Source organism: Pan troglodytes, chromosome 8 (genome assembly GCF_028858775.2).
Source record: "Pan troglodytes isolate AG18354 chromosome 8, NHGRI_mPanTro3-v2.0_pri, whole genome shotgun sequence".
NCBI lineage: Eukaryota > Metazoa > Chordata > Mammalia > Primates > Hominidae > Pan > Pan troglodytes.
This window is the reverse complement of record NC_072406.2, coordinates 124,419,507-124,438,681: the sequence shown is the minus strand read 5'-3', so window position 1 is coordinate 124,438,681 and position 19,175 is coordinate 124,419,507. Positions and strand designations below refer to the sequence as shown.

The following is a 19,175-nucleotide window of genomic DNA, read 5'->3' as shown; positions in this document are numbered from 1 at the left end:
GGGGAGTGAAAACTAAGTCCTCCTCATGGCCTACGAGACCACCGAAGGCCTCGAAACCGTGTAAGCTCTGCGGCCTTCTGGATTAGTTTCCTAGGGGGCCATAACAGTGACCACAAGCTTGGTGGCTTGAAACACCGATGTTTATTCCCTGGCAGTTCTAGAGGCCAGATGTCTAAAGTCAAGGCGTTGTCAAGGCTCTGCTCCCTCCAGAAGCTCTAGGGAAGGTTCCATTCTCTGCCTCTTCCAGCTGCTGGTGGCTGCCCCAGCATTCCTGGGTTTGTGGCCACATGGCCTCAACCTCTGTCTCCGTCTTCACATTACCTCCTCCTCTGTGTACTTATCCTGGCTGTGCCACTTATGAGGACATTTGTCATTGGATTTGGGGCCCACCCCTATAATGCAAGATGACCTCCTCATCCTGAGATCCTAAACTTAATTCTGTTTGCATATTTGGTTTATATCCCCTTTCCCAAATAAGGAAACATTTGTAGATTCTGGGGATTAGGATTTGGACATTTCCCTTTAGGAACCACGATTCAGCCCACTGCACCTTCCTACTGTCATCTCTTATGGCTCATTCCTTTCAGTCACATTGGCCACCTTCATGCGTCTCCAACATAGACAAATCCATAGAGACAGAATGCAGGTTGGTGGTGGTTACCAGGGGTTGGGGGTCGGGAGAACAGGGAGAAACTGCTTAATGAGCAAGGGGTTTACTTTGGAGTTGTAGAAATGTTTCTATCACTCTAGACACATTTCTACCCCAAACCCTTTGTGTGTACTGTTCCCTCTGCCTGGACACCTCTCGCCTCATATTCCTATGTACAAATTTGCCCCATTCTTTCTTAAGGGCTACAAAAATTTTCACTGTGAGAATATGCCATAAGTGGTACCTTGATACACATTTTGGAAATTGCTGCAATGAGCAGCTCTATATCTTGGCACACATGGTGAATGTTGTTTCAGGCTAGATTTCCAGCCATGAAATTGAGGAGATAAATATATTTTAACTATATTCAAAATCCATGATAAATGCTGTTCAGTTGTCCACTTACAAAGGATATTTTCGGGCTTTTTTTTTTTTTTTTTTTTTTTTGCTGGGTTGTCTCTTAATGGCTGATGCCTGGATCTCAGCCTGAGATTCTGATATCATTGGTTCGGGGTGCTGCCTCAGTGTCAGGGTTTCAAAGCTCCCGGGGTGATTGTAATATGTAGCAGCTCAGGCTGCTTGGAGAGAGGATACCAGTGTGTGTGTGTGTGTGTACACACATAAGTGTGAGTTTCTAAGTAAAAGCCCACTTTCTCTCTTGATTTTTTTTTCTTGCTTTGCCTACCATTTCTAGCCTATCCTTAGTGGTCTGTCTCAAGCCTCAGCTTTAGATCACTATCTGTTACCTGGAGGCTTTTTGAGTCAGGAGCCCACTGTGAGGATATGCAATTGCTTTTAGACCAGATTCCAGTTTCTAATTTCTGGCTAAATAAAGCAGAGGTGAGATTAATCCAAAAAGGGTAACTCAAAATCCAAGCACATCTGACTTTGGCATCAAGCACACACACAAATATTTCCAGACTGAGCCCAGGCAGGAGCCCACCCACAGTCCCTCAGCCCCTTCACCGCCTAGGTTTTGCCAGTTGGGATCTGTAAGGGAAGATACTGTGGACAATCAATGTATTTCCCCTTCGTTGTTGAGCTCACAAAATTAACTGAGAGCTGGCTACATGGGACTATGTATCCACAGGACTGCAACCAGGAAGAATACAGTGTATACCTAATTTATGGGCAAACAGTTCTTCAATTAACTTCTGACACTTTCCTATAAACAAAGCTTGTACTGGGAACTGAGTAGCTATTGATTCTCTGGGCACACAGGACTCATGGTTCTCAAACTGTGGTGGGCATCAGAATCACTGGGAGGCAGTTAAAACACAACATTGTTGGGTTCCACTCTTGGGGTTTCTGACTCAGTAGGTCTGGGGTGAGGCCTGAGAATGTGCATTTCCATCACCCTCCCAGGTGATGCTGATAAAGCCACAGCTTGAGAAGTACTGGCCTTGGTCCTTGTGGTCCTTGGACCAGCAGCATCAGCATCAGCTGGAAACGTGTCAGAAATGCACATTTTCAGGCCCCACTCCTGACCTGCTTCATTGGAAACTGTGGAGGAATTGGTCCAGAAATCTGTGTTTCAGCAAGCTCCCCAGCGATTCTGATGCACGTTGCCAAAGCAAATGAGCAACAGTGCTAACATGTCTAGTAGACGGTTAAAGATTATAGGATGGAAACAGCTGGTTAGAAGTTACTAGGTAATTCACACACATGCTCTGAAGTGCAGACCCATGGGTCTGAATTTGCTCTTGAAGTCCTATGTCATTTTTCTGATTCTTTCATGCATTTCTTAGAGCTAAACACAGAAAGCAGAAGATGCCATAGTAATTCAGTCACTGCTTTTGAAGCCATTGCTGTCTCATGTCTCAAATTGTACTTCATTTGGGAAGTAAAACACAATTTTCCAGAGTACTTTTTTTTTTTTTTGAGATGGAATCTCTCTCTGTCGCTCAGGCTGGAGTGTGATGGCGTGATCTCGGCTCACTGCAGCCTCTACCTCCCGGGTTCAAGCAATTCTGCCTTGGCCTCCTGAGTAGCTGGGACTACAGGCATCCACCACCATGCCTGGCTAATTTTTGTATTTTTAGTAGAGAGAGGGTTTCACCATGTTGGCCAGGCTGGTCTCGAACTCTTGACCTCAAGTGATCCGCCCACCTTGGGCTCCTAAAGTGCTGGGATTACAGGCGTGAGCCACCGCGCCTCCTAGAGTGCTTTTTAATGCACATACTTTCAGAATACTTTTAGGCATTAAACATGTACACTTAAACAAGATGACATTTTATGCACAGTTTTGTAACCTGTATTTTTTTATTATATTAAACTAACAGTCATATATTATTCAGATTTCCTAGTTCTTACCTAATGTCCTTTTTCTGTCTCTGAACCCCATCCAGGGCACCACATTATATTTGGTTGTCATGTCTCCTTAAGCTTCTCTGGGAAAATTTCTCAGACTTTATTTTCAATGACCTTGACACTTTTGAGGAGTACTGGTCAGATACTTTGTAGAAGTTCTTTCATGTGGAATTTGTCTGATTTGTTTTTCTTTTCTCATGGTTTTGCGTATATGTATTTTGAAGGATGACTGCACAAGTAAATTGTCCTTTTCATTGATTATTGCTGTTGATGTTGACCTTGATCACTTGGCTGGGGGAGTGTTTGTCAATTTCTCCACCATAAAGTTACTCTGATTTCTCCCTTCCATACTTAGTCTAGGGAGAGAAATCTCTATGTGAAACCCACACTTATGAGTGAAGAGTTAGGCTGGGCGCGGTGGCTCACGCCTGTAATCCCCACATTGTGGGAGGCCGAGGAGGGCGAATCGCTTGAGCCCAGGAGTTTGAGACCAACCTGGGCACACGGGGAGATCCGGTCTTTACAAAAATACAAAAATTACCTGGACATGGTAGCGTCCCAGCTACTCTGGAAGCTGAGGTGCGAGGATTGCTTGAGCCTGGGAGGCGGAGTAAAGATCCTGCCACTGCACTCCAGCCTGGGCAACAGAGACCCTGTCTCAAACAAAAAAAAAAAGGAGAGGGAAAAAGAAAAAAAAGGGTGGGAAGTTAGGTTCCACCTCTTTGAGGAGGGAGTACTTGGAATTCTTCTCCGTGGGAGATTTGTGTACTGTGCCCATTCATTTATTTCTTCAAGTACTTAGGTCAGTATGGACTCATGGATATTTATTTCATACTTTGAGTTATAACTGAATCACTTTATTTATTTTGTGGCTTAAATTGTTCCAGTTTTGGCCATTCAGTTTCAGGTGGCTTCTGTGTCTCTTTGACATGTAGCCATCGCTGTGGTGTTTTGTCTTGTTTCTGTGTATTTCCTTACTTTCTGGTAAGACAAGAAAGTCTCATTTTGCATATCCCTGCGCCAGTGCTAGAAGCAACCAGTTCTCTCCAACAAGCCCTGGCTGCTTTTGTTGGAGAAAGGTATTAGAAAGTTAGAGCTGACACTAGATACGCTCATTGCTACCGGAGTGTTGTTGCTTATGGGCCCTCTCAGTGGACAGAGTAGGGAAATGCGTGTGCATACTAACCCGTATGTATACATCTCTCTATAACTACACATGCACCCATACACATATATCTGCATCTACATTAAACTAAACATGAGTTCCCATTGACGTCTCCAAATCTAACTCATCGCCATCACAGTTCATTGCAGTCTTCCCCATTACTTTTCTGTAAATTCCAACATTGAGATACTGGCTCCCACCATCCACCATCCATGTACTTTGTTCGATCCCTGTGTGTGTGTGCAGTGATTTTAGACTTGTTAATCTGCATCCCCATGAGAAACAGTTTTACCAACTAGAGTACGATGATTATGAATAGTTCCTTTTGCCTTAAGTCTTAGAAAGTTTCTAGTCATTTCACAAGCGATGTAGGTCAGCATTCTTTCTCACTCATCCCATTCAGTAAGGTTATGCCATATATTTGTAACACTGTTAGATTCTTTTATCGCTGTTTGCATTCTATCTTGGGGTTGCCTAATTTCCCAATTGGTATTTTTTAAAGTTTGCTTTCCTTATGGCTTACTTTTGTGCTATTAAGCTCTATGGGTTTTGGTAAATACATAGTGTCATCTATCCACCACTATAGTATCCTACAGAAAAGTTTCCTCATCCTAAAATTATCCCCTGCACTTCACCTAGTCAACGCTCTCTGCTCCCCAAACTCTTGGAAAACACTGATCTGTTTTCTGTCTCTAAAATTTTGTCTTTTCTAGAATGTATATTTCCTTAATTTCTGGGAAAACAAGAAAGTCTCATTTTGCATATCTCCTGCCCCAGTGCTAGATGCAGTCAATTCTCCAAGAAGCCATGACTTCTTTTGTTGGAGAAAGGTATTAGAAAGTAAGCGGATAACGAGGTCAAGAGATCGAGACCATCCTGGCCAACATGGTGAAACCCCATCTCCACTAAAAGTACAAAAATTAGCTGGGCGTGGTGGCGCATGCCTGTAGCCCCAGCTACTGGGGAACCTAAGGCAGAAGAATCGCTTGAACCCAGGAGGCGGAGGTTGCAGTAAGCGGAGATCAAACCACTGCACTCCAGCCTGGGCAATAGGGTCAGAGTCTATCTCAAAAAAAAAAAAAAAAAAAAAAAAAAAGAAAAGGAAAAAGAAAGAAAGAAAGAAATGATGCTAGATATGCCCACTGCTGCTTGCGTGTTGTTGCTTCTGGGGTGCCATGTAAATAGAATCATACAGTACACAGCCTTTTCTGACTGGTTTCTCTAACTTAGTAATAATGCATGTAAGACTTATCCATGTTGTTGCACTCACAGTATTTTTATTTTTATGCCAAAACATATATACATTGTTCTCAAAATATTATTTTCTTGACAACATCTGGTTAAGCAGAATGTTTAATAAATGTCAGTAGGAGCCAGTGAAGAAGTGGGAAAAATTAGGTTTAGAAAATCGGACAGAGAGGCAGGACATGATGGTAACATTTATTACGTGTTAAAATAGCATTTCTGCAACATATTACAGAAAATTTAACAAAATTGCATGAAGCGCGCTTTGGGGGTTTCCAACACGAAATGCCTATACATTCCTGAAATCATATAGAGATATGCTTCTCCTCAAGCAAAGTTCTATTTTAAAAAATCTTGATTTGAAAACAAATTAATTAGGAGGATGTTTGTTTATATGTTTTTCATTAGAATTGTTCATTTTCCAGGCAGATTCTCAGAGTATTCCTATTAAAATATCCAGATTACTCTGGAATTCTAATCTGTTCCATTTATTTAAAAACTCAGTTTACAAATATAAGAGCACAATTACTATTGAAAATGAAGTGTAGTAAGTGGCACAAAGTTCTGATGTTTGGCTGTCTAAACCCAACATGAATTTCAGAAATCATCAACCGAATCAAAGACCCTGCAGCAGCAGTCCCACTGCAACCTTCCCTGCCCGAGGAGAAGGGCAATGAAAAGATCGTGGCCATGGTGAGGGTGTGTTGGGATGAATCTCTGGAGAAAAGACCCAGTTTCTCTTCCATCAAGAAAACTTTACGAGAGGCCAGTCCCAGAGGGTGAGTTAGATGTGCAACAGATATTTGCTCTCACTCAGTTAACCATTAGGATTTTAGAGCTGCTGGGCATGGTGGCTCATGCATGTAATCCCAGTGATTTAGGAGGCTAAGGCAGGAGGATCCCTTGAGGCCAGGAGTTCAAGACCAGCCTGGGCAACATGGTGAGTTTCTGTATCTATAAAAAATAAAATAAAATAAAAAATTAGCCAGGCGTGGTGGTGTGAGCCTGTAGTTTGAGTTTCTTAGGGGGGCTGAGAATTGCTTGAGCCCTGGAGGTCAAGGCTGCAGTGAGCTATGATTGTGCCACTGCACTCCAGCCTGGGTGACAGAACGAGACCCTGTTTCTAAAAAACAAAACAAAAAAAAATTAAATCTATATGGCCGTGATCGGTTCTATGTGACTCATTCCCTTCCTCCCTCCTCCCTTCCTCCATTCCTCCCTTCCTCCCTCCCTTCCTTCCTTTCTTCCTTCCTCATACACTCACTCAGTGCTTACCATACACAAAACACTGTACTACATGCTGGTTACAGTGGAGTGAGAAATTTTTCCTTTATTTCATAAATGCCACAAAAATGGATCAGATATTAATAATTCTACTGCCTTCTTTGTCTATCTCAGGTGTCACTAATTAATTAAGGCCCTTGTTTCCAGGGAGTTTTGACATGGCTTCAGAGTCTTTTTCAAATCAGCATTCCAAGGGTTAGGCTAATCAATTTGGACTGGACTGTGGGATAAAAATTACTCACCACCCGTAGAGTAGGTTATGACTTAAATTATGCATTCCTCTCCAACAACTTTCTCAATAGTAGCTTCCTTTACACCAGATAATTGTATCATCTTTTAGTACATGAATTTAGGAAGACATGCCCATGTTAGAGGTAGCTTGAGTTGGTAGAAAGAGCCCCAGGCTAGGAATCAGGTGTCTACTCTTAATTTGGACCTTCAGCTATGCATTATTTAAAAGAAAAAACAAAACATTTTTTGGAGTCAGGGTCTGGCTCTGTTGCACGGGCTGGAGTGCAGTGGCATGATCTTGGCTCACTGCAATTTCTGCCTCCCGGCTTCAAGTGATTCTCATGCTTCAGCCTCCTGAGCAGCTAGGACTGCAGGTGTGTGCCACCATGCCTGGCTAATTTTTGTATTTTTAGTAGAGACAGAGTTTCGCTATGCTGGCCAGGCTGGTCTCAGACTCCTGACCTCAGGTGATCTGCCTGCCTTGGGCTCCCAAAGTGCTGGGATTACAGGCATGAGCCACCGTATCTGGCCTCAGCTATGCATTCTTAACACAATAGCCCTGGGTTCTGCATTTCCAAGCTCGTAATAGTTTTTAAATTTTAAAAATCATTTTTAAGTGATTTTTAAAATTAACAAATGAGGCTGGGTGTGGTGGCTCAAGCCTATAATCCCAGCACTTTGGGACGCCGTGGCAGGTGGATCACCTGAGATCAGGAGATTGAGACCAGGCTGACCAACATGGTGAAACCCCATCTCTACTAAAAATACAAAAATTAGCTGGGTGTGATGGCACACACTTATAACCCCAGCTACTCAGGAGGCTGAGACAGGAGAATCGCTTGAACCTGGGAGGTGGAGGTTGCTGTGAGCTGAGATTGCAGCACTGTACTCCAGCCTGGGTGACAGAGCAAGACACCATCTCAAAAATGTAAAATAAAATAAAATTAAAATTAAAATAAACAAGTGAAACATTGTTTATATTTATGGTATACCATGTGATGTTTCGGAATACGTATACTGTGTAGAATGATTAAATCAAGGTAATTAACCTAAAGATACATCTTAAGTAAGCTTAAGATACATCCCCATATTTTTTACTTAGAAAATATGGACCTCAATGTTATGACAAATCTATTTTCCTATGTGAGTCTAGGTCTCCTCATCTGAAGATGAGGAATTTAAATGAGTTCTCTGAAGACCCTTCGAAAACAAAGGACTAATAGAATCTAGAAGTGCCCCTTACATTAGACCGTCTGAAAAGAAAGGAATGACCCATCCTGAAATCTGCATTCTCAATGTCTGTTGGGAGGTGGGGAATGGGCCATTGAAGGCCACCATTTGTTGAGTGCCTGTGGCCCTGGACGTGACCCTAGACACTTTATGCATGTTATCTCCCTACATCCTCAGAACAACAACGTGATCGTATGTACATGAGGTACGCATGATTATCTTCATTTTCCAAATGAGTAAAGCGAGGCTCAGAGAAATGAAGGAGGCAGCTTAGAGGGCTGATGAAAGGCAGGCTCTGTCCTGTCACGCGGCTGCAATGCCGTTGTCACTTCCCCGATGTCCGTTGGCAACCCTTAACTAGGACACCTGAAAGGCAAGAAATATTTTCCTGGAATGTGTAGCTGGAAGCTCTGTTCCACTGAGGCCCTAAGGGTCTTGGGAGAAAACATCAATGTCTGGTTTCTTTTAAAGCCATGTGAGCATACTGGCCAGTGTGATGAGCAAGCTGGAAGTGTATGCCAATTACCTGGAGGAAGTGGTGCAAGAGAGGACCAGCCAGCTGACTGCAGAGAAGAGGAAGGTGGAGAAGCTTCTGTCCACCAAAGTGCCCAGGTATTCGGAAGCACTGGGGCCTTGAAGCTGCGGCATCACCATCTAGCAGCCCCACATAGGGGGGATTATTTCCATGATTATTTTTCTAAGAGAATGTCAGGTTCTTCTAAAAGGGGTCAGGCATTTTTTTTGTGCAGTTTGGTACACCTGTAAAGGGAGATAGAGGCAAACTCTCCTGAATCCATAGAAATAGAGGCTGTAGTCGGTCTTTTACGTGGAGGGTGGTGGATGCAGCATCAGGAGAGTAGCCACTAGATGGCGCCCTCGTTTCACGAGTCCGACTAATTGCTACCTCCCCTGTATTTGATTGTAGGTCCAAAACCTCCACACAGTTTAATATGTACCTGTGGCTTCACATTCAAATATTGCTTCATTTTTGGTTCTGTTTCTATATGTTCGCTCTCTCAACACTTGGCAGAAGTATTTGCTGTTAAAATTCCCGTGCGCTTCTTGCATGTCTAGACCAAAGAAGCGGGGGCAGGGATTTTTAATGAGATTGGTTGACTGAAATGAAATTGATTTGTGGATTGGTGAATGATTATATTCCCTTCCACAACTGCAGAGTCTTTACACCCTAACTCTATAACCAATATACATAAAGAAAATCCTTTTTGTAAAGGCATTATGTGACCCTCTCTCCTACTCCCCCACAATTTATACACGTCAATTAAAATATCTCTTTAGAGAGAATGCAACTGGAGAAGTGGATGTTAAAAGAATTCCTCTAGAAAATGAATTTTGTTAACCAAAAGCTTAGGCATTGAAGCAAAAGGACCAATGAGGACAACTTTGCAGGAGTCTGTAGGAGATGAGATGAATAAGATCCCATTCAAAAATGATCCGTTTCTCTGGTTTCAGCTTCACTGGAGAACAACTCCTAGCCGGAAGGTCCGTGGAACCAGAACATTTCGAATCTGTGACAGTCTTTTTATCTGATATTGTTGGATTCACAAAGCTGTGTTCTCTCAGCTCCCCTTTGCAAGTCGTCAAGCTCCTCCGTGACGTGTACAGTTTATTCGATCACATCATCACAACTTATGATGTTTATAAGGTGAGATGCCTCATCCTGACTGTGTGATCACGTGTGCTCCTTGCGGGCTGTCTCCGGGGCATGATGGAGAATGGAACTGATTCCAGACATCAGCCAGGAGGAAGCTCCATTTCAGTCTATGTCACTTCACGGCAGAAACTCAATATTTTATTTCTGTTTGTTTTCTTGGAAAAGGTCTTGATTAGTCACAGATGTATGTGCTTGTCAAAACTCACCAGTTTCCTCTGTTTCCTTCCATTATTTTATCTCACAGTAAACACTTTTTAAAAAGAGGCATTGACCTTCCACTGGCTAATTCCTTCCCGTCTTTCCTAAATACATTTCCTTCAGAGGCAGAGAGGCTCCTGTTTACTGTCCTTCAAAGGTTGTCCTTGGATCTTGTGTGGGTCTCACCTCTGTTGTCCTGATCCTTAGCAATTAAGAGTGAAGAAAGATTCCCACTTTTAGACTATCAGAGTTGTGGCTAAAAGCGGGGCAGCAACAATTCCCTGCCGGGTGCTACTGTGGGAGATAGAAGGACACGGTCACCTGGAGTGAAAACCATTTTTGATGGGGAAAACAGAAATGTTTTGGCTCTTCCTGACTGCCGGGTGGTGGTGGTGATGAGGGCTGCTTTCTGTGTGTTCTGACTCTTTAGAAGGGGTCAGCTCATGACTCTAGGGACAGTACCGTGTGCCTGTGCTCATACATGCCTGGTGGGCAGCCACAAGTGCACCAGCACTGACCACAATCCCAGGGCCCTGTCTCTGCCTGTGGACCTGGGGATAGCGAGATTTGGGGGACAGTGTGGTCATATGGTCCCATATCTCAGTGACACAGTGACACGTCTTCAGTGTTTATCTTCCAGTGTTCCCCACAAATGATGCCTCTGTTCAAGGGTGAAAGAAAGGATGGTATAGATAACCTTTAAGAGTAGATCACACACACCCAACAAAATCAGAACCTGCCCTGCTTAGGGGGATATCTTCTGGGATTTTCCTCTTAGTATTACCTTCTCAGTTGTGTTTTGCTTGAGCTCATATTAAAACTTAGTTTGTATTTCTAAAGGACGTTATCACGGTGGGGAGAGGAAACCCGGAAGCAGGTGAGGCTTGTCGACTAGTTGACTTTGCGTAATTTCAGGGTCACCAGGACAGAGGTGTTCTTACTGTCTGGCTAATGCCTGAAATTCAGCCTTTACCACATCATCTTTGGATTCTGCTAAAATGCAAATGTATCTGGAAAGGGCTGTAACTTTAAGCTTCTACTTGTCATTTATTTCTCTATTGTGAATGACAGATCTGAAAGCTGATTTTATTAGGAGGATGGAGGGGGAAGAGGACAGACAGGCAGATACATACATTATATATATATAATGTGTATATATATATAATATTGGGTGAGATGGTCTCTGCTTGACGGATCCACCTCACCCTTCAAGGTTGACTCTAGGAGCATACTGCTCCCTGTCTCACTGGTTCTGAATGTGGGCTGGGGAAATATAGTCACCGCTACTATCGGATTTCAGAGGAGGAAACAGTGACTGTGGGGAGGGAGGCTCGGGGAAGGAGGGTGAGGGGGGCTTTGTGGAAGAGCCATGACAAGGGCAGGAACTGAAGAAATGCTGGAACTTGCATGGGGTGGAGGTCAGTGAGTGTGACACGTCCAAACATGGGGCCTCAAGGTTGGGGACAAATGAGGGGCCTTAATCTCTGACCCCACCCCCACCCTTGGCCTCCCTCATGGAAAACAAAGGTCACTCTGTCACTTTGTTTTCAGATTGAGACCATTGGAGACGCATACATGGTGGCTAGTGGACTCCCTACCGCAATGGAAGCCAGCATGTGGCTGAGATTGCCACCATGTCCCTGCACTTCCTCAGTGCCACCATCTGCTTCCAAATTGGGCACATGCCGCAGGAGAAGCTCCAGCTTCGGATTGGCCTCTACACAGGTAGACAAAACTGATGGCCTGATGGTCCAGGGATGGCAGCAGGTAGTTCCGGGTTCCACTCCTAGGTCCAAGGCTTTTAGGAACCTGGACATTGAACAGTAACATCTTTAGGGGAAATAAAAGTTTGAATTGTCTCTGCATGTGTATTTCTATTTAGCTAGGTTGCTTGGTAACAACAAGGACACACAATGGCTTCAATGTATTCAACCAAAAATAAGGACTGGGCACAGTGGCTCACGCCTGTAATCCTAGCAATTTGGGAGGCCGAGATGGGTGGATTGCCTGAGCTCAGGAGTTTGAGACCAACCTGGGCAACATGGTGAAACCCTGTCTGTACTAAAATACAGAAAACCAGCTGGGTGTGGTGGCAGGCACCTGTAATCTCAGCTACTCAGGAGGCTGAGGCGTGAGAATTGCTTGAACCTGAGAGGCAGAGGTTGCAGTGAGCTGACATCGTGCCACTGCACTCCAGCCTGGGCAACAAAGCAAAACTCTTTCAAAAAAAAAAAAAAAGGAAGAGACCAAAACCCAGGATGGGTTCTATAGGGCTAATTTTCTTCCATGCCTTAGCATCAAATGCCCTTTGATATGCTCTGTGTTTGCTAACTCACGGGCATGTGATCTGTGCAGAAGTGATCCATGCTTGGTTTCACGCTCTTTCTGTCACTGTCTGGAAATTCTTAATCATTTTTGCACAGAGTGTCCTGTGTTTTCACTCTGCATCTGTTCCAGCAAATTTTGTAGCCAGTTATGCTACCTATCTTCCAAGGCTCAACAAAGATAAAACCCGATCCTCAGTCAGAATGAATTGCTCCCATGTTTGTACCACTATTGGCATTGTTCACAGCTCTAGTTCGTGAGTGACATGGTCATTTAATGATGATGTCGCTTTCCAGCAGGTGTTTGTGGGTTCTGTCGGTTTCCTTTCTGTAAACCCTAAAACCTATTGCCAATTTGCCCCAAGAGGGTGCATCACTACATTTGTTCATCTGATGCGCATCGTAGAGTCCAGCCTCGGGCAATGCAGAGCGGTTATGGCCTTTGGTTCTTCATTCTTTAGGTCCTGTGGTGGCTGGTGTGCTGGGGATTACCATGTCCAGATACTGTCTATTTGGAGACACTGTCAACATGGCATCCAGAATGGAGAGCAGCAGTTCACGTGGGTATCACTGACAACACTTTGTAAACACAATATTGTTATCTCCCTCCAGGCCCCTAGCTTTAACCAGGGGATATTTTTAGAAGATGCATTTGCTTTTTGCCTACTGTTTTCCATCTGGAGGTTAAGATCATTATCCACTTCAGGCAACACTGATCACATGCTTTATAGACAGGGTTTTGTACTCTGCTCTTGTTAGAACCATGCAAATACACGTAGCCTCCTTTTTTCTGTGACTTTCAGTCCTAAGCAATCACACGCACATATAATCACTTAAATGAAGAGCAGGAGTTGGAAAGCTTTTTCTTTTTTTTGAGATGGAGTCTCACTGTGTCACCCAGGCTGGAGTGCAGTGGTGTGATCTTAGTTCATTGTGACCTCTGCCTCCTGGGTTCAAGCGATTCTCCTGCCTCAGCCTTCTGAGTAGCTGGGATTACAGGCATGCGCCACCACGCCCGGCTAATGTGTGTGTGTGTGTGTGTGTGTGTGTGTGTGTTTAGTAGAGACTGGGTTTCACCATGTTGGTCAGGCTGGTCTTGAACTCCTGACCTCAAGCGATCCACCCACTTCAGCCTCCCAAAGTGCTGGGATTAGCTGGCATGAACCACTGTGCCTGGCCCGGAAAACCTTTTCTATACAGGGCCAGACAGTAAATATTTCAGGCTTCAGGGGCCATAGAATCTTTGTTGCAACTACTTAACTGCTGTTGTAGCTCAAAAGCAGCAATAGACAATATGTCAATCAACAGGCATGGCCATGTTCCAATAAAGCTTTATTTGCAAACACAAGTAGTGGACTGGATTTGGCCCATAGGTGATAATCTGCCCTTCTCCGAGGTAGAGTATATTCTTGGTGGTACAGAAGAAATCTATAGCCAGGACCTCCAGGGAATATTACATTCTTTTGCTTTATAGTAATTTTATTGCATTACCATTCCCAGGCACTCGTATGCCATTTGTCAGATGAGACATGTAAAAAAGAATTACTCAGTGATGTCAGTTTTAAAAAGGCTTAGATGATTAACATTGTTTTATATTGTAAATTTTCCACATTATATAAAAACACATTCATTGTTTAAGTTAACCGAGTCTCAAACAAGAATTTTTTTTTTTTTTTGAGATGGAGTTTTGCTCTTGTTGCCCAGGCTGGATTGCAATGGCATGCTCTCGGCTCACTGCAACCTCCGCCTCCCGGCTTCAGCCTCCCGAGTAGCTGGGGTTACAGGCATCTGCCACCATGCCTGGATAATTTTTGTATTTTTAGTAGAGACGGGGTTTCACTATGTTGGCCAGGCTAGTCCCGAACTCCTGACATCACATGATCCACCCGCCTTGGCCTCCCAAAGTGCTCAGATTACAGGCGTGAGCTACCATGCCCAGCATTCAAACAAGAATTTTATACCTCTCTCTTATCTTGTAGGTAAAGGTTTTTAGGATAAACTTTGAAGTTAGAGCTGCTTATAAAGGATCTAGACCTGATTCTAATTGCATTTCTGGTTACAAACAACATTTTCAGGAAAATGTCCCAGCTGAGGAGCCCAGTGAACTGCCCTCCATGGGGATTACCTTGTATGCTGAATCAGTTCTGCCTTCTGTTTCCAAACTGAATGCACTAAGGTTTTGAGCAGGACTCAACAATGATTGAGCAATGTCAGAATGGTTGAGAATCCCAACCTAAGAGTCCCAGACTTCAGAGAAGTCGTCTGTGATTTGCTTAATGAAAAGTCCTGGTGATCAGAGAATTCAAGCAGTGTAGGTTCCCTCTCCAAAGCAGCCCCTACCCCACTGACACTCCACTGATAAGTTGATAACTAAGCAGTGACTGGTTTACGGCAGCTCTCCGGATTCATGTCTCTCAGAGCACTGCAAGCACCCTGGTGGCATTGGGAGGGTACGATTTGCTAAAGAGAGGCACCATTCCAGTCAAGGTAAGACCAGGCCGACCATGCCCCGCCTGCCCCGTTTGGGTCTCTGATAGAGACATCGAGGAACTTAGCGGGATGGATGCATCTCCATGGAGTGATGCAGGGAGACCTCTAAGGTTCCCCTGGAGGCACTCATGACTGCCAGATCTTCTTCCTTCAGAGGAGAAGAAGTTCCCTCAAATGATCAAACGTGGAATCTTCAACAGAGAACACTTTAACTCCCAACTAAACCAACCTCTTAGGGAATGCTTTCTTTTTTTCTTTTCTCTCTCTTTTTTTTTTTTTTTTTTTTTTGGCTACAAATGGTTCCCTAGCTTCCTCTTGAACACCCTAGTCCAGAAAAAGAAGTAGAAGGGAAGGTAGTGGCATCAACTCCCCAGTTTTGCTTAGCCTGGCCTTAGCATTCTGTATTCAATCAACTGACTTCAGTAAGAGGAAGACTTTTCTAGAAGGCGGCATTTAGCCATAGCTTGGAACCCATTCCTGCTACTGACCAGCTGTCTGAGTTTGAGGGCTTGTTTTTGTCATCTGCAAAATGGGGGTGGTGATAATACCGTCCTTGAAGGGTGGATGTGAGGAGTAAATGTGGACATGGATGTGAGGCGCTTCACTGGGTGTCCCACTCATACTAAGAGTGCAGTAGATTTTATTATTATTTTTAAAAGATTTTCTTTGCAACAAGCTTTAGTCTCCGTGGACTGTCACCCCCTAGGACATTGCTGCCTGGCCATGCAGGCTTATCAGCAAAGCCCAAGAAAATCCGTAAGATTTTATCTGTAAGGAGGCCTTTTGCTTGTGGAGGGAGGGAGCTCCCACTGTCCCAGCAAGTAAGACAGACCTCAGACATCTGCCCAGAGGCCATGCATTACAGGCAGCCCGCCAGCCCCACCCCAACCCTGCCACCGATTCCCCAGGGCCTTCCTTTGCCTCCCACAGGGCAAAGGAGAGCAAACAACTTTCTGGTTGAAAGATAAAGAAGGCTTCACTCTTCCACTCCCGAATTTACTGAGGAAAAAGCCAAAGTCCCAGAGATATTGTGATGTGAGTATTTTCTTTCAAGATGTTTGTGGAGTCACATGAAAGTCTTTGGGGACCCTTCTTCAAGACGCAGTCAATATCCCATTTAAGAGGTGTGGTTCTGGGGCATCGATCCAGTCTCCCACTAGGGGGAGCCGTCTAGCTGGCCCCCTCTTCCACCTCCAGGTGTTTGCTCCCAGCCTGCGCCTCCAGCAAATGCAGATTTGGAGGAGCTGAAGATGGTGAACTCATTTCCTGGGGTGCCAGGGCTGACTTGTGGCTCTCAGCCCTGTGCAACTGCCCTAGATGCCAGATATTTACAGCCCATTAACTTGAGAATTTGCAGTGAACCCAGTTTCATTCTGCAGGAGGGGAAAGTGGAGAGGATGAAGCCTGTCTTTCTTGTGCAAGATGCCTGCTCTCTAAGCTTTGGTGCTGATTTTCCTTATCAGCTAATCAGCTTGCAAGGAGATAGGAGCTCATATCTGACAGCATCTTGAGAATGTGTTCAGGAAAAAAAGCTCTAAGGCATGAGCAGCCCCTGAAATCCAGCAGGGCCGAGGCTATTTCAAGCAGTCAGGCCCTCTGCAGTTATTGGAAAGCCTGGTTCTGAGCCCTGAGTTACTGTGAGCGGAGCAGCTCCCAAATGCATAATGCCCTCTTCCCAATGTATTGCCTAATTTCTCTCCTATTCACCGAGCAAAAACTCCTGCAGTCAAGGCTTGAATGTTAAGTAGAATTTCTCAGTCATTTATGAAGAGTTTAATTTAAAAAAGGTTCCAGTAGACAAAGACGAACCCATCCATTCCTGCTACGATGGTTTTCTCTTCTACATAATGAATAGGATTCCATGTTGTTTTATTGAGTGGATCTTTTAATAGATTCACTGAACCACTAATGCATTTATAGTACTTCTTTCTTCATCTCTTGCAACGCCTCACATCCAGATATCTTTCATGTGGTTGCTCCTGAATCTGGCAGAGCAATTTGAATGAAATATTGTGTTTGAGACCTTTTCCTGTTGAACTTCCCATGACAGAAGGAGCGAAAATCAATGAGACCAGAAATAGTTTCTTTCTTGCTGGGTCTCTGAGCTGCCTTTGCTGAGATACTTTTGAGACCTGTATGGGAAATAAACTACTTTTTGGCTTATTGAAGGCCTTTAACACCAAATTATATAAAAGATTTGGTGGAATTCTTGCCTTTCTTTAGGAAGAGGGACACAAAAGCACTTTCACTTCCCAAATAATCCAGTCTTCATTGGGATCCTAAGCATTTCCATTACCAGTATTTTGCTTCTGCCCAGAGAGGGAAGACTGAATTCTACATCCATCACACACTCTGTTTTCTATATGAAAATTCTGTTTTCATTGTGGTAGGCTTCGCTCCTCCCCAGAGGCCTTAAGCATTGGGGACTGAAGGCTTTAGACTGATACTTAAAAGGAGAGAAGGCAGAAGGCATTTATGTGAAGAGGAGAGGAAGGCTTTCTGCTGTTACTTTAGCATGGAGACAGTAAGCCAAATTTATCTTCTCATTCCCCATAACTCCTTTTCTTGAGATAATGGCTCTGGATCCCAAACACCTTGCTCAACCATGAAAGGAAACAAGGCCACCTCTGCTATGAGTCCTCCTAGAGAGCTAGGATAGTCCCCATCCATCCATCCATCCATCTATCCATCCATCCATCCACCCACCCATTCATCCATCTACTTATCCATCCATCCATCCATCCATCCATCCATCCATCCATCCATCCATCCACCCACCCGTCCACCTATTCATGTGAACATTTCTTTAATCCAAGGAGCATTTATTAAGCACTTACTCTATGCCATTCTGGGGTACACAAGAGAATATGAACTTTCCCTTGATCTTTAGCTTGCAGTCTAGTTAGGGAGAAGAAAGCATAATTTCATTGCATAAAGCAATATTAAGGACTAATAGAGCTATATACAAAAGCGTAGCAGTAACTAAGCAGTCCATCACTGTGACATTAACAGAACATTAGAAAATAATACACAGATGAAGGAATGGGGCCAGGTAGGGCAATTGCCTATTATTATCCTGTCTTTGTATTGTGTGTGTGTGTCTGTTTTTCTTCCAGCCCTAGCCCATGTGCTTATGTAAGTTATGTTCATGTAATATAGATTTAGTTCTGCCTTTCTTATTGAACATCATAAGCATTTGGCATCTAGACACGCATACACACAAAAACGTGTGCATACGCAGACATCCACGTGTGCACACATGCACATATATATGTATGCACACCCTCATATATATACACACACACGTGCATACATACACACACATATGCACATGGAGAAAGAGAGAGCGAGACTGTCTTTATGGATCACAACTAAGAATTTTGATAAGAACACTTTTCTAAATCTATATTCACTATTTGTTCTATGTCAGCTAAGGATACATGGGGGAGAATTAGTTTTCTTCTTTTTCTTAATGTTTCTAATTGTGTTTAGAACTACTGAGAATTTACAAGAGATTGTTTTGAGAGTACCTTGTCTTATTTTCTCAAAGAAGAAGTTATGAGACAAGAAGGGCAATCAAACATCATGAGGTTGTTAGTTAATGTCAAGTCAAAACACATCCAGTCACTGGTGAGAGACATTCGGGCTCTATAGGCAGGGATGACCCAAAAGACCTTTTCCCCAAAATGTTAATCATACAGATTGGCTTTACCTCCTTGCATCAGAAACCCAATACTGGGAGTTTTTTAAATGTAAAGGTAGGATAGAATAATTAGAAGTCTGTGGCAAGCCGGGTGCAGTGGGTCATGCCTGTAATCCCAGCACTTTGGGAGGCTGAGGCAGGCAGATCATGAGATCAGGAGATCGAGACCATCCTGGCTAACATGGTAAAACCCCATCTCTACTAAAAATACAAAAAATTAGCTGGGTGTGGTGGTGGGCACCTGTAGTCCCAGCTACTTGGGAGGCTGAGACAGGAGAATGGTGTGAACCCAGGAGGCAGAGCTTGCAGTGAGCTGAGATCACGCCACTGCACTCCAGCCTGGGTGACAGAGCTAGACTCCATCTCAGAAAGAAAAAAAAAAAATTCTGTGGCATATATGCGAGTCTAAGAAGCTCTAGTTGTAGAAACCCCTGGGAGAATTGGGGAATTAGCTGTCAACATGATATATTAACACTGTAAACTGTAGTCATAGGTTATTTATTTTAAGGCATTTTATTTATTCCATAGCACCGGGTAGAGATACAAGATCATAAAACACAATGATGAAATACAGCAAAACTAATACAACATTGGTTTATTCTGACAGCAAAGGATTTGAACATGGCTATGAGTATGCTATTTAAGAGTTTTCTACTAGAACCAATAAAATATGT

The 19,175-nt window shown here is 43.7% G+C and overlaps 1 protein-coding gene across 1 annotated transcript in view; it reads left to right on the top strand.

Annotated features, from left to right (window-relative positions):
* The window catches only part of LOC466203 (guanylate cyclase 2G-like), a 34,896-nt gene extending 19,064 nt beyond the window's left edge, over positions 1-15,832 (top strand). Inside the window, 9 exon segments of the mRNA XM_024346622.3 lie at positions 5,971-6,148; positions 8,586-8,726; positions 9,585-9,777; positions 11,536-11,578; positions 11,581-11,709; positions 12,770-12,868; positions 14,704-14,795; positions 15,729-15,783; positions 15,786-15,832. Of these exon segments, the coding sequence (XP_024202390.3) occupies positions 5,971-6,148; positions 8,586-8,726; positions 9,585-9,777; positions 11,536-11,578; positions 11,581-11,709; positions 12,770-12,868; positions 14,704-14,795; positions 15,729-15,783; positions 15,786-15,832 (977 nt within the window).
* Positions 15,833-19,175: the final 3,343 nt, after the last annotated feature.